The 16185-nt window shown below is 38.2% G+C and overlaps 1 protein-coding gene across 1 annotated transcript in view; it reads left to right on the top strand.

Moving 5' to 3' along the window:
• LOC136881292 (ubiquitin-like protein 7) overlaps positions 1-16185 on the top strand; it is a 321168-nt gene that overhangs the window by 18379 nt on the left and 286604 nt on the right. The window contains exon 2 of the mRNA XM_067154091.2: positions 6655-6756. Coding sequence (XP_067010192.1) covers positions 6655-6756 — 102 coding nt within the window. The remainder of the gene's footprint in view (positions 1-6654; positions 6757-16185) is intronic.

Raw genomic sequence — 16185 nt, 5'->3', positions numbered from 1 at the left:
GCGCACGGCTGTGAGCTTGCATCCAGGAGATAGTGGGTTTAGATCCCACTGTCGGCAGCCCTGAAAATGGTTTTTTCGTGGTTTCCCATTTTCACGCCAGGCAAATGCTGGGGCTATACCTTAATTAAGGCCAAGGTCGCTTCCTTCCAACTCCTAGGCCTTTCCTATTCTATCGTCGCCATTAAGACCTATTTGTGTCAGAGCGACGTAATGCCACGAGCAAACTTTCCTATCCCATCGTCACCATAAGACCTACTTTTGTTGGTGCGACGTAAAGCCAATTTAAAAAAAAATTCGCCTATACAGTGTGTTATTTTAGTAGTTGGTGGGTTTGAATTTCACTGTCAGCAGCCGTGAAATGATTTTCTGTGGTTTTCCATTTTCACACCTGGCAAATGCTGGGACTCTTATCTTAATTAAAGTCACGGCTGCTACCTTCGTAATCCTAGACCTTTCCCCTCCTTGCGTCATCGAAAAACTTCAATGTGTTAGTGTGACGTTCAACCACTAGCAAAAGAAAGAAAATTCTAGTTGTAGGAACCCCAAAGATTCAGAATGGAAAATTCTAAATTCCCATGGAGGGAATTAGATATTTTTCACCAATAGAGCATGTCAAAAACATATCAGATGTAAGGCTTTTCAGGCGTTTGCTCTATTAAGCAGCGGAATTGCTGGGCGGGCAATGGTTCCATTGTGGAGATTTATCTCCTGTATGCAGTTATCAGACTGTGCCTCATAAATAGGCTTCTGATAAGCTCACCTGCATACACCCAGCGTCAGTGGGTAGGGTCTGACACATCCCACTCTGACGAGTCTAGTGTCAGACCTAAGACGAAACGCTGGTTAATAGAGCAAACGCCTGAAAAGCCTTACATCTGATATGCTACAGTCTGAGTTGTGTTTCGCTTGCTAGTGAAAAGAGATTTTTGTCTTCATAAGCGTTCTATATGTGAGTGATGCACTGTGTTAATATTTTTATTGAACTTACATCTGTCAACATGCCACGACGTGGCTGCAAGAACAATCCAGATACATTCTGCTATGTATGTGGAAGTTTCGTGCCGTTGAGACAGCGGTGCAATATAACCGAGTTCGTGAGAAAGGCCTACTATGCCTACTTCGCCTTGAAACTTGGAGACCAAGACAAGCCGTGGGCACCACATAAGGCTTATAGAACCTGTATAGAGCAATTACGGCAATGGGTGAACAGTAAGCAAACTGCGTTACCATTCAGTATTCCAATGTTGTGGCGAGAACCCTCAGACCAGAGTACTCGCTGCTACTTCTGTTCTGTGAATGTGAAGGGATTTAACAGCAGCAACAAAGGTAACATTGTGTATCCAAGCAACATTCGATCTGCAATTTTACCCGTTCCTCATGGCTCTGATACACCAGTACCACAGCATGCAGAACATTTTTGAGGATTGTCCCTCTTCTAAATCTGATGCAGAAATGGCGGGCAGTAACTCTGACTGTGATTTCTCCCCTGAATGTGTTGAAAAAGAACCGAGACTGTTCGAGCAAAGTGCATTAAATTACTTCGTTCAAGATCTTGGCCTTACAAAAGAATCTGCCGAGTTACTCGGGTCTAGACTTCGTGAAAGGAACATGTTGGCACCAGGGACGATGTACTATTGGTACAGACATCACGAACAAGAATTTACACCCTTCTTGTCTGAAGAGGGAGGCTTGGTTTACTGCAACAACATTCTGTAAGTTATCTTAAAACTAGGAGCATCACAGTATGACCCTATTGACTGGAGACATTTCATTGATGCCTCCAAGCGTAGTTTGAAGTGCGTCCTTCACAGTGAAAACAAACTTGCATCCATTTCCGTTGCAAATTCAGTTATTATGCGAGAAACATATGGAAATCTCAAAATGTTGTTGTGTAAACTGAAGTACGAGGAAAACAAGTGGCAAGTGTTTGATGATTTCAAAGTGATAAGTATTCTGTTAGGTTTACAAGGAGGTTACACAAAGCACCCCTGCTTTCTGTGTGAGCGGGACAGTCGAGCAGGTTACATCCCTGGACTCAAAAAGAATGGCCACATAGACAATGGATTGTAGGGTCGAAAAACATAAAACAAGAAACTCTTGTTCACAAGAGCAAAATATTGTTACCTCCGCTTCATATCAAACTAGGGCTTATGAAGCAATTTGTTTTGGCCCTAAACAATGAAGATGAATGCTTTCAGTCCCTGTGTCATCGATTCCCAGTCATCAGTAATTCCAAAATCAAGGAGGGTATTTTCACAGGTCCAGATATCAGAAAACTTCTTTCTGATGCTAATTTTGAAGATGTTATGTGCGCTGCAGAGCGATTGGCTTGGACAGCATTCTGGAATGTGGTCGAAAACTTCCTTGGAAACACAAAGGATTCAGACTACAAACAAATGGTGGATAGATTGCTTGTTTCTTTCCAAAATTTAGGCTGCAAAATAAGCTTGAAAGTGCACGTTACATTCCCATCTGGACTATTTCTCTGAGAACCTAGGAATGCTGAGCGAAGAGCAAGGATTCCATCAGGATCTACAGGAAATGGAACGCAGATATCAAGGAGAATGGAACAAAAACATGCTGGCAGATAACTGCTGGTTATTCAAGAGAGAAGTTCCTTCCAACTACTCACACACGAAAGGCAAGGCGAAGACATTTCTTATAAAGGTAGGCATATAAAATTGAAACCGTAGACTTACCATTCTCAGTACGTTATGAGGCTTTATACATGGTAAATTTTGGTCCATTTGGCTGTTTTTTTCTACAGATCTGTTAACACAATACACTACATATCTTTATGTTATGTTCATAAGTATACCAGTGTAAGATAGGGGTGTTCAGATGGGTGAAAATAATAAAAAGAAGCGTTCTTTACATGTGATAATAGTAATCTTGCATGTGCTCGTTTTACTTATTTATCAAATTTTCATTTTGAATTTGCACAAAAACCTGATGTGATAGGGGAAAACTGACTCCAGTTCCAGAATGAGCATGCTCGAAATATAAAAGATAAGTATGTAAACTTCATACAATGATCGGAAAGTTTGAATTCGCAGGTCATTGTATTGTTCCGAGGCAGCTCTGTGACAAGGTTATCGATTCAGATCTTGCAGATTGTTGCAGCATGCAAACATGTACTTGACTCCTGCTAGCTGTTATAACATAGCTTCTGTCAGTCTACTCTGGAAAAAAAAAAAAAAAAAAAAAAAAAAAAAAAAAATTGTTTTCAAACTTGGGTGGATAACAGTACCAGAATTGCCCATTTATACTCGTGCCCTGGTAGGAGATAATGATAAACTGCATCTTCTCTTGTGAATGCCTCAAAATATACACTTGAGCACTTGGTGAGAAGCAAAGTTTTTTCACAGTACTATAATGATAGCAGTAGGTTAGTTATGAAAATACATTTTTTGTTCATCCAACACAGTGAATATTTCTATAATATACTGGCAATAACAAGAAATCCCTTGGACACTGAACGACAAACAGTTCTTTGGGGCTTTATTCTCAAAACTTGAGATAATACTATTTAGTTTACAAAGAAATTGTTTAATAAATATTGTATATCCAGTGCCTTGAGGTTGCCCAAATAATAACAATTTCAAATAAAAAGCACCGAAGACATTGTGACATTGGGAATAAATACAAGAAACTCATGTAAATTACTTCTGAATTTGAATGAACACTTCAATTGACATTGTAACTATTTGATGATTACTGATAAATAATATCATATAAATAAAATATGAATAAAAATATATAAATAAAATTACTCAAAAACTTGATAAAATTAATAAACATAATTAATCGAACTGTCTGTAATATGGGCGCCAGAGTTCACCAGAATGGATCCCTCGAATTTAGATCAGAGCATGATAAACTTTATATCCCAGGGCATGTACATAATGCTGCGTACTGGTACATCTGCTGCAGGCCTTACCTAACCTCCTGAAAACGACTAATTAGGTAGGAACTGCACCTAGGTTCATCAATAACACTGATTCTAAAATAGCTAACTATATTCTTAACAAATTCCGTGCATGGGCACCTCATCAACATACAACATTATACATATAATACACACACAAAATATTGCTGGAAGACTCCATATTTACGACAACAACAATGAAAACCGTGGGAAAACGAAAGCGAGAACTAAGCTACCATTTGTAGATAGTCCGAAGAACAATGTACATGTATGAAGATAAATACCCTTCACTGTCTCTCTATCAATTCGACTTACCGATTCTCATAATCGGCAGTTATCACATCACACAGATACTGTACCTTGTACTACTGTGTTCACATATTTTAACACTTGATGTAAAGATATATACACACGTCTGTCGATCCTCAACATAAATTATGGAAAGTCTGAGATAGCTTTCACTAACATATAATGCTAGGCCACCACAAGTGCTACAATACTTAATGTGCAAGCACTCTCCACAATCATCCACTTTCCACGAACATAACAAGACTACGCTCCACGAACGTTTGAAGTCCAGTCCATTGCAGCCGTGTCACTCCAGTACCGTGTATCAGCACTACTTCCTTCCCGTACAGTGCGTCAGTTGTAGTTCTCTTATACAGTGTCACTGGTTGTAGTTATCTTCCTTCTCGTTCCTTTACAATCACCCCGGTTGCTGCCGTATGATCAATCTTTATAGACATCAACATCCCCCTCCTCTCAGATGATACGTCTGGATTGGTGCTTGCTAACCAATCATGAGTGAACCCTAGTCTTTCTCCCAAGTTATAAACAAACACTCGGGAGTTTTACATGAATCATCGAATTTCCCTTGTACAACAACAAGCTCATCTCATCAGGCACTGGGGTATTTACATGACTCATCCAAATTACCAGAGTTATTAAGGCAATGTTTTCCCACTCGTGCAAAACAAATTACTCATACTACCTATATATGTGGATATCTTCCAGCTTACCTATATAAATGGCAAAATATACAAATAAAATACTGATAATAATAATGATAATAATAAATCAAATACTGACAATAATATCTCTAACTTTTGCATATAATTCGGGGGTGTGATATATGTACTATCACAACATGTTTATTTGTTTGCAAAATGCTAAAACTGAATTTCCTTTCAGTGGGGTTATGAAGTTTTGGTACCAATTCATAAACCAGGTGAAGATCAAGATCTGTGGACACTTATCGACCAGTCTGCTTTGTCTTTGTTGAGAAAACTGGAGGAAGAGAGAGGGGGAAATATCACAAGGGATAGTTGCCGTAGAACAAGGGGTGTCATACAGTAACAGCATCAAAGTACTCTAATAGTAATGTATTGTAATGCTATTCAAATTCATACAGTGTTCTTAGAACAAAATGAGCTTAAATATATTTAACTCTGGAATTTCCCTGATATACCGCTCTTATGAGAATGGTGATTTACTATTGATAGTGAATTATGTAAAGGATCTAAACAAATATCTTTAAAAAAAAAAAAAACTTGAATACCAAAACAAAGAACGAAATTAACTGAAAATTTTGCAATAGATCCTTGCGCACTGAAGAGCAACAAACTCGCTACGTACATTCATTTCACTTCACACCCAGCTCTGTTAAATGGGCCAAGGGTTGTACATACAGTGCAATATTATCAGAAAGCAAATGTCATAAAATTAAACAAGTTACACTTTTACAGAAACTTATAAAGCTTAGTATTTGATGCTGTACTATAAATAAATCAACAGAAATTCATAACATTATTTATATTTCTATGGTATACATTTCACAGAATAAGAATTATGAATTGCATTATTTGTTGTAACCTGAGTTGAATCTTGTATGCTGCTTCATTTTTCATAATGAAATATGACAATGGGGAATTTTATTGTTGTTTTAAGGTGAAGTTCAACCAGCCAATAATCCCCCTCAACTCTAATCAGAAGAGAGAAAGGAAGATGTCCAATACATTGAAGACTGAAGGTATCGGGAAAACAGGAAAGGGGCGTGAATGGTGTGAGAAATAGGATCTTCCTAAACCATATCAACTTGATACTGTTGGGATTGGCTAAAACAAAGCTTAATGAAAGAAGGTTGTATAAGAAAGATGAAAGCAATGTGAGCCTTGTTCAGATTAGTGGAAGCAGTGCCAGATTCAGTTAGAGGCCCCCATGGTCTACAAGGTCTACAACCTACTCTTCCAAGTTGAAAGCTATTGTGGTTACCCCTTTTAGACACTACTTACAACCAGGAGAGGATATCATGAATGTAGTCTGTGCCTCCACCGCTACTTTTTAAGTTTCTTCGACATCAACATTTATACCAGATCCCGCTTCTAGTGCTTACAACGTTTGGGCCATTCAAGGATACTGTAGGAGGAAAGACGTTCCGTTTGATTGGAGGTTGAGGATTGATGGCGATGTATGAGAGGCACAAGGATTTTTCTAGAGGAATTCATGCACTTTATAAGCACCGGTTAACTTGCATTGAATGGCAAAAAAAAAAAAAAAAAAGTAAAAAAAATGCAGTTGTATATCATTTTAGCTCAATAAAATATATTGAAAAAGTCTTCATTTGACTTGCCCTTGTTTAATAAAAAAGTGCACCTGTACATACATACACACACACATTTAGTTTGTCATAAGAAGGTATTTAACTTTGTGAATCTTTCTCATTGTAGAATTAATCTACTGCGGTAATATTTTGGATGACAATGCTACACTGCGGTCTTGTGGTTTGAAACAAGGCGTCATGGTTCATGTCTTGAAGAAGAAAGAAAAAGGTAAGTTGGTAACTAATGTCTGAATTTATCTTTTGTAGTAGAGTAGTGATGCAAGGCATATGTCAGACAGAGGGAACGTTTGGATAATGGTCCTAAATTTTGTGACAAAAGTTGTTTATAATAAAAACAAAGGAACTCGAGCTGGGGCGGGGGACCTCAACCCCGGCATGGTGTGTCCCATATGGCTGGTAGGGGAAGTTCCTGTAGGTATGCAGGACAGGTGTGAATAAGGCGATGCCAAATATGCACCCGCGAATCAACTGAGTTCAAAAGGAAACTGGTCATTTATCTCAACAGCGGAAGAAGAATTTCATTTCTCAGTGGCTGAGAGGGTGCAAGAACCTAGTGGAGTCAACCATGAAGACAAATAATTTCAGACTAACAAACCAGTCTTACTTCAGAATCTAATTCCTATCCTGAGAATAAACACATTCAATCGGAGAATGGAAAAACCACTGAAAGAAAGCGCTACCTCGGGTGGCAGCTCGGAAGAGAAATCTACCATTGCATTATGCAATGCATCAGGACCTTGTGTACTGGAGAGTCCCAATATCTGTATTAAGGATTAGTTGGGCATCTTTGGAATCCTTCCAGACTTAAATACAAATGGAAATCTTTTTCAGGTACTCTAAATGTAAATTATTTGCTAAAGGTTGGTAAACAAAGAGCATTACTATATAGAAATTAAATTCAGATCTTAGCAGTTCAAGAGACCAGATTTTTGGATGAGAATGCGACGGAGACAAGGGATTACAGAATCTTTAAGGGTAAACCTGCAATGACAATTATGAACGGAATGCCCCCACTTCTGGGTAAAGCTTTTACATACATAAAAAATGAGTAGACAGTGTAACATAATTTAAGATATAGTTGTAAGAGATTCTCTCTCCTAACAATTAAGTGCAAAAATAAAAAATACCCCTTTGTTAATTGGCATGCACAAATAAATGAAGACAATAGGAATCCAAATAATGTAGAAGAATTCTGGGACCCCTTAGATGACGAACTACCTAAAATTTCAAAATCAAATGTAGTGATATTACTGGGAGATTTCAGTGCCCAGATTGAAGAGAAAAATGTATAGATCATTAGTAGGAGAATATCTGGCATACAAAAGAACAAATAAAAATGGATTGAGATTAGTGACTATCTGTGAAATCTTTCAACTGAAGTTAATGTCAACTTCTTTCAAGAAAAGCTAAAACATGAATATTTCCTAATCCATTACTAGGTGAATTTCAACTGGACCCTGTAGCCATAAAAAATAAATAAATGAACGTCAAGGTAATCAGAACCAGAGAATGACTCTGATCGTTACTTGTCTAAAATCAAATCACAGTAGGAGGAAGATAGTTAAGAAATATAACATAGACAGCCTACAAATTACTCGAGAAATATTTCAGGAAGAAATAAAAGTAACCAAACACGGAAAGTGGCAAGATTTGTCTAAAGAAATAACCAACACAGCTCAGAAAACATTTGGGTTAGCGTTAATGGAAATACTGAATCAATAGAAAAAGTGGAAATACTATAGAAGGATGGATGACTATGAACAGTTCAAATAACAAATGAAAGACACTGCAAGAATAATAAGGGAAGTTAGGAGATCTTTTGAAAAAATCACAACTAATTGGATTGCGAGACAGTTCTGTTCAAAATAACACACTAAACCTCTATCAGACTTTTAAAGAGCAAATTAAAAGGTTATCGAGCCCCCCAGTATGTTTTAAAAAATGAAAATGGTTAAATTTTCCTAAACAGTACTGACAACTGTGAAATATTAATAAAGCATTTTGATCAACTTTTAAACTCTCCTGAACCAAACCATAAGTGGAAATTCCCAGAACTAAATGAAAATATAGAAGTAGATATGCCACCCACTGTTGAAGAAATTAAAGAAATAATTATCAGCCTAAAAAACAATAAAGCTGGTTGATAGGACTGTATAACAGCTGAACTTCTAAAATGGTCTGAACTCAAAATCATTCAAGTGCTACAGTTAATGTTTGAATATATTTGTGGCGATGAGAAAAATTAAAAATGCATAAAAATCATGACCACCAAAATGTTGATAACTATATGGGAGTATCCCTGCTGCATATCACTTGCAATGTGTTCTCAAATATCTTGCTAAACAGAGTAAAACAACACTTGACAAGCAATTAGGAGAATATGAGAGGGGATTTCAAAAAGGTAGATCGTCAAGATAGATCTTATTCATTTACAATACTGTACAGTATAATTCCTTTCTATTTTATTTTAAAAAGGGACTTTTTTTTTTCTCTTGTGAGACATCTTCAACCCAGAAATAATAAGAAACGTGATATTCTTGGTGACGCTATATACAGCGCCTGAGTACAGAGGGTTGCCCCAGTTAATACAGAATTCGACCTTAAGCGCATGTATCGCTTCTGGAAGCAGCTGCATGTCTTTTTTTTTTTTTTTTCTCTCTCTTGGTCAATGTGATTTAGAGAAGTGCTTCGAACAACCATATCGTACCATTGTTGCCTCATGGCTTGCTGAATTGCACATGTCTGGTAAGGCTAAATAGTTGGCCTTTCCAATGCTAATTTCTCATTATCGAAGATTGTACAAGTGTGTAAAATGAAAGGTATCAACACTAGTAAGTCTTCTGTAGGCAATGTGATAAAATTACATCAGAATGGTTTCCCGCCAGAAACAACAACTTTGAAGAAACTGTCGTGGAAGAAAGTTCGACCATCCAGGACTCCGGACATCATTAAGAAGGTAAAGGCTGCTGTCCGGAACTAAAATCCACCAACTCAGAGACACCTTGTCAGCTACATACGTACATCTAAAGGTACAGTCTAGCATATTAATTAAAGAAGATCTGAACCTGGTGAAACAGGGCGAGTTGGTCGTGCGGTTAGGGTCACGCTGCCGTGAGCTTGCATCCGGGAGATAGTGGGTTCGAACCCAACTGTCAGCAGTCCTGAAGATGGTTTTCCGTGGTTTCCCATTTTCACACCAGGCCTTAATTAAGGCCACGGCCGCTTCCTTCCCACTCCTAGGCCTTTCCTGTCCCATCATTGCCATAAAACCTATCTGTGTCGGTCCGATGTAAAACATAGCAAAAACAAAAAAGAACCTGGTGAAGTGGCATAAGGCACGTGGACGTACTTTGAAAGCAAGGCACGTTGAAGAATGGTTCACTAATGCCAGAAAATTATACGATATCTACCTAGCAGGCGATGAATGGCAGTCGGTTGTTGCCTTGGATGAAGTTTTGGTTTATTTGGATGACACCAACAAGCCCCTGGCAATTTACTATCGCCCAAAAGGGCCACTCAAACTTCATCAAGCAAAACAGAGAAAAGTTTGCTATGGGGTTCATGGTAGTGGCAGGATATTTTGCCTGGGGTAAACTCAGAATCCTCAGAGTGCCGAAAAATGTGAAGAGCAATGCTACCTACTTCCAGAAGAATGTCATGGACCCCTATTTTGATGAAGATATCCCTCGGCTATACGGTGAGGATGCTTCAAATGACTGGATGCACATGGATAAAGCATCCAGTCATACTGCCAGACCATCAATCACCTAGCACGAGGGAAAAGAAGAGATGGGTGTCCGTGTCATACAATTTAGTAAAATCCTCGGGTGCCTCCCCAATGAATTTCTGTGCCTTTAGTCTCCTGAAAAGAGGGCTTTCTTTTTGACGTCCTGCCACTATTGAGGGTCTTTGGAAAGTGTGCAAGGAGGTATGGGACTGTATTACTCTTCCTGTACTCTGTTGAAGTCTTCTACAGTGGAAATTGAGATGCAGGGCAATAGTCCGTGCCTATGGCTATCACATCAAGCACATCCTAGTCTGGAGAAAAGGAATAGCTATGTCAAAATCGTCCAAGCTTAACTGAGGCAATCCGCTGTACTTACTTCTCTGATCCACTTTTCTCTCTCTTGTCCGGCTGGCTCATGTACGTTCCTGTGTGGGACTGCTGCTTGCTGTTGATTGTATGCTAGGAGCAGCGTGTTCGAGAGCGGAGGTGAAGGGAGTGAGTGGTAGTAGCGGGAGTCAAGTAGAGGGGAGCGGGAGAATTAGAAGTGTTAGAATTGTTTGTGTTCTGAAATTAATTAAAACTAGCTGATGTACCCGTGCTTCGCTACGGAATTCTACATTGTATACAAAATTCTAGGTTAGATAGTGTACACGTTGTGAGCAAGATTGTATTAAATTGAATAGCTCTTAACATTACCCTGGAAACACGACGGAGAAATTACCAAACGTCTTTTTTCTCATAAATGAAGACTGCGTTAGGGAATTTTCATTGTAATGGTAGGCCCGCTTGCCTACCATCTTTCACAATCAGGTTGGGAAATTGCATTATAATGGCAGACAGTCACTCTCAACCTGCCTTTTTACATCCTCAGAAAGACTGTCTTAGTGGTATTTCCAACTGAAATGAACATAGGTCATTACAAGGACGTCAGTAGGAATGGCGCGAGTAAAAGCAATGATTTCACATGAAATAATCAAATGAAAAACCACACAGTTTTCCACTTAATGAACAGTACTACGCTGCCGATGTAACAGTCCAAAGTTCCAGAGCTGGAATGACCAGGCTGCAGACAGCCGTGATCCGTGAACACTATCAGTCTTTTTCCGGAAAGGGTGGGGTCGAATAGTGGAGAGTCCCAGGGCAAAAACTATGCCCTTTTGCTAATCAGTTTCCTAGGAGTACCCGATGTGTCGGAAAATCTCAATTCACTACACTGGCGGCGGAAGAATCTATCTGACTTGGAGGCAATTTTTTCCTCCAAGCCAGAGGAGAAACCCCTTCTTCACTGCTAATTTTGAATAAAATAAATGTAGAATTTAATAAAAGTGAAGAGGAAGAAGCTCTTTTTAAGAAACGGCTCCTTTCAGGGTTGAACTTTAAGTTATTTAGTGAATTGTGGTGCTATAATTTGGAATATGCTTAAATTGTAATTCTAGACCAGGTCATAATACTACTACTACTACTACTACTACTACTACTACTACTACTACTGAGTCTCTGCCTTAAGAGTGCACACTGCTCATTCAAACAGCGCGTCGGAGTAAGGATCGAATAGCTGGAATACTATGATGAACCAGTGAGTTACGTACCAGCAGTACGGTATCAGAAAATGTATGAACCAGAGGAATTACATGCTAAAGAAGAAAGTTTTCTAACTCCCCAGCTATTTCCCGCCAATATTCAGTCAGGCTGTTATACTCGATACGCAGCAGTAATCCCATCTATCGCAGTTGAGCGGCAGCATAAGAGACAAAGAACATCACCACAAACAATGGTCAATGTAATGTTATTGTTGATCAATGTTAAGCGCTTTCAATATTGTAGGCCTTCATATTTAGTTTTCTTCCGACTCTAAAATACCACTCTTATCGTAGTCGGTACGGTAAAATTGAATAAAACATAAATGGTTGGAAATTGTATTCTCTATAACTTTTCGATAGGACCAATAACATAGGTATTTAAAATTAGGCGCCTTCCCCTAAACTACAATTTCATACAGGGCGAATAAAATTGTTTATAACTTAGACTGTAGTTTCTTATTCCCCGACTCTATATACTGACTTTCATTAAATTCTGTTAACCCATTTTCTCGTGGCTCGGCGTTGATACGGACTTGGCAACAAAAATACAAATTCATGAATATCTGTGTTATCAAAGCCGGTACAGTAACAATGTATGAAGTAAGTGATCGGAAATTTAATTCTGTATAACTTGTTATGTAATATTTATCGATAGGACTGCTAATAATATAAATATTTGAGAATTCAATTTTAGGCCTTCCCCTAAACTACCATTTCACTCAGCGTGATTAAAATAATTTATAGCCTAGATTGTAGCGGTTCATCACCCGACTTTACATTCCGATTTTCATTAAATTCTCTTCAGCCGTTTTCAATTGATGCGTGTACATACATACATACAGACAGACAGAAATTACGGAAAAGTAAAAAATACAGTTCCTTGTTACTGTGGACTTGACAGATACGGAAATATCATTCATTTCAAATTCTGAGCAATGCACAGGCAAAACACTTCTTTTATATATAGATTACATTTCAGGCCTACCCCTAAACTACCATTTCACTCAGTGCGAATAACATTATTGATAGCCTAGATTATAGCAACCTATTTCCTGACTTTGCATACCAATTTTCGTCAAGATACGACCACTAATAAAATAAATATTTGACAATTAAATTTTAGGCCTTCCCCTCAACTACCATTTTTCTCAGCGTGTATAGCCTATATTGTAGCGAATTATTTCCCATCTTTGTTTAGCGATTTTCATTAAGACACGACCACTAATAACATAAATATTTGAGAATTAAATTTCAGGCCTTCCCCTAAACTACCATTTCACTCAGCGTGATCAAAATAATTTATAGCCTAGATTGTAGCGGTTCATCGCCCGACTTTACATTCCGATTTTCATTAAATTCTCTTCATCCATTTTCTCGTGATGCGTGTACATACATACACACAGACAGACAGAAATTACGGAAAAGTAAAAAATGCATTTTCTTGTTACTGTGGACATGACCGATACAGAAATACCATTCTTTTCAAATTCTGAGCAATGTACAGACAAAACTCTTATTTTATATATATAGATGATTTCCTCGAAGAAAATATAAGTTTCAGAGATTTCATTTTCGTTGTTGTTAGGGTTGCTTCTTTGGTCGATGTTAATAAAGATATTTTCGTACATTTGCTTTTAGGATGGAAAGCTCTTGTTCAATGAAGAAAAATGAATTATTATAGTCAAACACGTGACTACATGTTAATTGACAATTTGAATTGTTTAAATTTTAAATATCACGTGTTTCTATTATTATTTTTAGGCTGAAGATGTCTCACAAGGAAGAGACGGAACATGTCCCTTTTTAAAGTAAAATAAAAAGGATTAATAGTGTACAGTACCGGTAATGTAAAAGTGGAGTCACTCAATTAATAAGACCTTCTATCTTGTTGGGGTTGATAATATGGATTCATTATGAAATTTATTTCTTGTGGAAGGTAGATCTTGCTTATAACAAATATTTAATTTAAAATCAATAATTCATCATAGAATACTGAACTTCAAAGACATAGTAGTGACATTTGTGGGTTTTAAAAAGGCCTTTGATTCTGTTGCTAAAGAAACCTTGGATAACAGAGTATGGGAATTTGGAGTAAAATCTAAATTAGCAAACTTAATTTGGGAAACACATACAGACACAGTTTCACAAGCAAAATTTATGGGTGAAATATATTAAAACATATCAGCAAATTTCAACTGTATTATCTAGCCTTTTAATTTCACCAGTTGGTTTTCTTTTTTGGAATTGTTTACATTTGTCATACTGACTGCAGTCATTTTTAATTTTTCAATTTCTTCAAAAACTTTATTTTTTAATCAATATTCAGTTTATTATGTATTCTTTGTCTTCAGGAAGCCTGTAGGTAGAGGAAGAATTTATAATAAAGAGAAATTTGTAAGAATATGGAATGAAAAATTGAAAGAACATAGAATTTTAAAATAGCCTTGTGGAGAAAATAAAGGTGTTAAAATTAATTGTACTGGGCAAGTTGGCCGTGCGGTTAGGGGCATGCGGCTGTGAGCTCTTATCTGGAAGATAGTGGGTTCTAACCTCACTGTCGGCAGCCCTGGAAGATGGTTTTCCGTGGTTTCCCCATTTTCACACAAGGCAAATGCTGGGGCTGTACCTTAATTAAGACCATGGCCATCCCTTCCCACTCCTAGGCCTTTCATATCCCTTCGTTTCCGTGGTTTCCCATTTTCACACCAGGCAAATGCTGGGGCTGTACCTTATTTAAGGCCACGGCCGCTTCCTTCCAACTCCTAGGCCTTTCCTATCCCATCGTCGCCATAAGACCTATCTGTGTCGGTGCGAGGTAAAGCCCCTAGCATATCCCTTCGTCGCCATGAGACCTATCTGTGTCGGTGTGACGTAAAGCCAATATAAAAAAAATTGTCTAATTGTTATACCTTCATAGTGCCTGACGGATGCAATCAATCTCATGGAAGAAATAGCCAGTAAAACAGGTTTAAGGATTTCTTCGTAAAAAACAAATTCATTACAAAAATAAAAAATGCTACAAAATATTTGATGATGGATATTGGTCGAATAGAGAAAGTAAAGACATTCAAATACGAGGGAGAAATAATTCAAGAAAATGGTTTGGAAAAATCTGCTGTAGAAGAAAGGTTGTACAATATGGAAATCATGTATGGCAACACTAAGAATTTTTTCAACAAGAAATTCTGTGCCATGGCCCTTCTTTTGCTCAAGCAGCGAGGACTCTAGAATCCACTGGTGGTCCCTAACCCATTAGAGGAGAGATCCTCACTACGACTATGTGTAGGTAGGTTAGCATCCTGTTTCTCAGAATTTTTCTGAGCTCAGAACATTTTAAGTAAGCTTTGGATCTATGGGAGTAACAGTCACACTCCCATTTGACAGGTGAGGGACTCTTGGAAACAGCTTAGCGAATGAAATGGAATTCGATGGGGAGCTATCAATGTTAATGGGGTTTAAGTAAGCAAGAAAGTAGAACTGGCTGAGTCAGCAGAGAAGATGCACCTGGATGTGTTACAAGTTAATGATAGTGCAAGGGAGGGCCATGCACACTAACTTTGCCACCTGAAAGAAGACAGACAAATAAATAAATAGAATATCTGGGTAAGGTGGGATAACGAGGAAGATCATCATCATTTTACAGTTCCAGGTTCCCGGGTACTGTTAGCGAGCTTCTTCCATTCTGTCTTATTGAGATACGTTCTGTTGTTAATGACGTCCTCCAGTGTCCTTCTCCGATCTCCAATGTTCATCTTTACGATGTCCATCCAGTGGGTTCTTGGTCTTCCCAGCATCCGTTTCCCTGCCACATGTCGCTCCAAGTTAACATATGCTGTCCTTGTTGGCTCCATCCTCATTACATGCCCAAACCACCTCAGTCTGGACATGCTGATCCGATCTAACAATGATGTAACAATCCCAGCTTCCTTCCTAACCACATCATTCCTCAACCTGTCCAGTTCGGTTTTTTGAATTGTGGACCTATAGAACTTCATCTCGGACGCCAGCAACCTTGATGAGTCTTTCTTAGTGAGGGTTCAGGTTTCAGTACCATAGGTTAAGATTGGTATGAGGTACTGATTGAACATCACCAGCTATGATTTTGTTGGTACTTCGGGATCCCAAAGCGAGTGTTCGTACTTGCTGGTAAAAGCGAGAGCTCTTCTGCACTGTATTTACCACCTCCTTTGTGGCTAGTTTTAGGGAGGAAGGAGGTCTGAAATTGCTCTTGGTAAACTGTCAGAGTGTAGTAAATAAACAATTAAAATTCGGTTCATTGATGGAATCTTATGAGACGGATGTGGTGATAGGAGTGGAATCGTGGTTGAGA

Source organism: Anabrus simplex, chromosome 1, assembly GCF_040414725.1.
Source record: "Anabrus simplex isolate iqAnaSimp1 chromosome 1, ASM4041472v1, whole genome shotgun sequence".
Classification (NCBI taxonomy): Eukaryota; Metazoa; Arthropoda; class Insecta; order Orthoptera; family Tettigoniidae; genus Anabrus; species Anabrus simplex.
The sequence above is the reverse complement of the archived record's forward strand: the minus strand, read 5'-3'. Positions and strand labels throughout refer to the sequence as shown.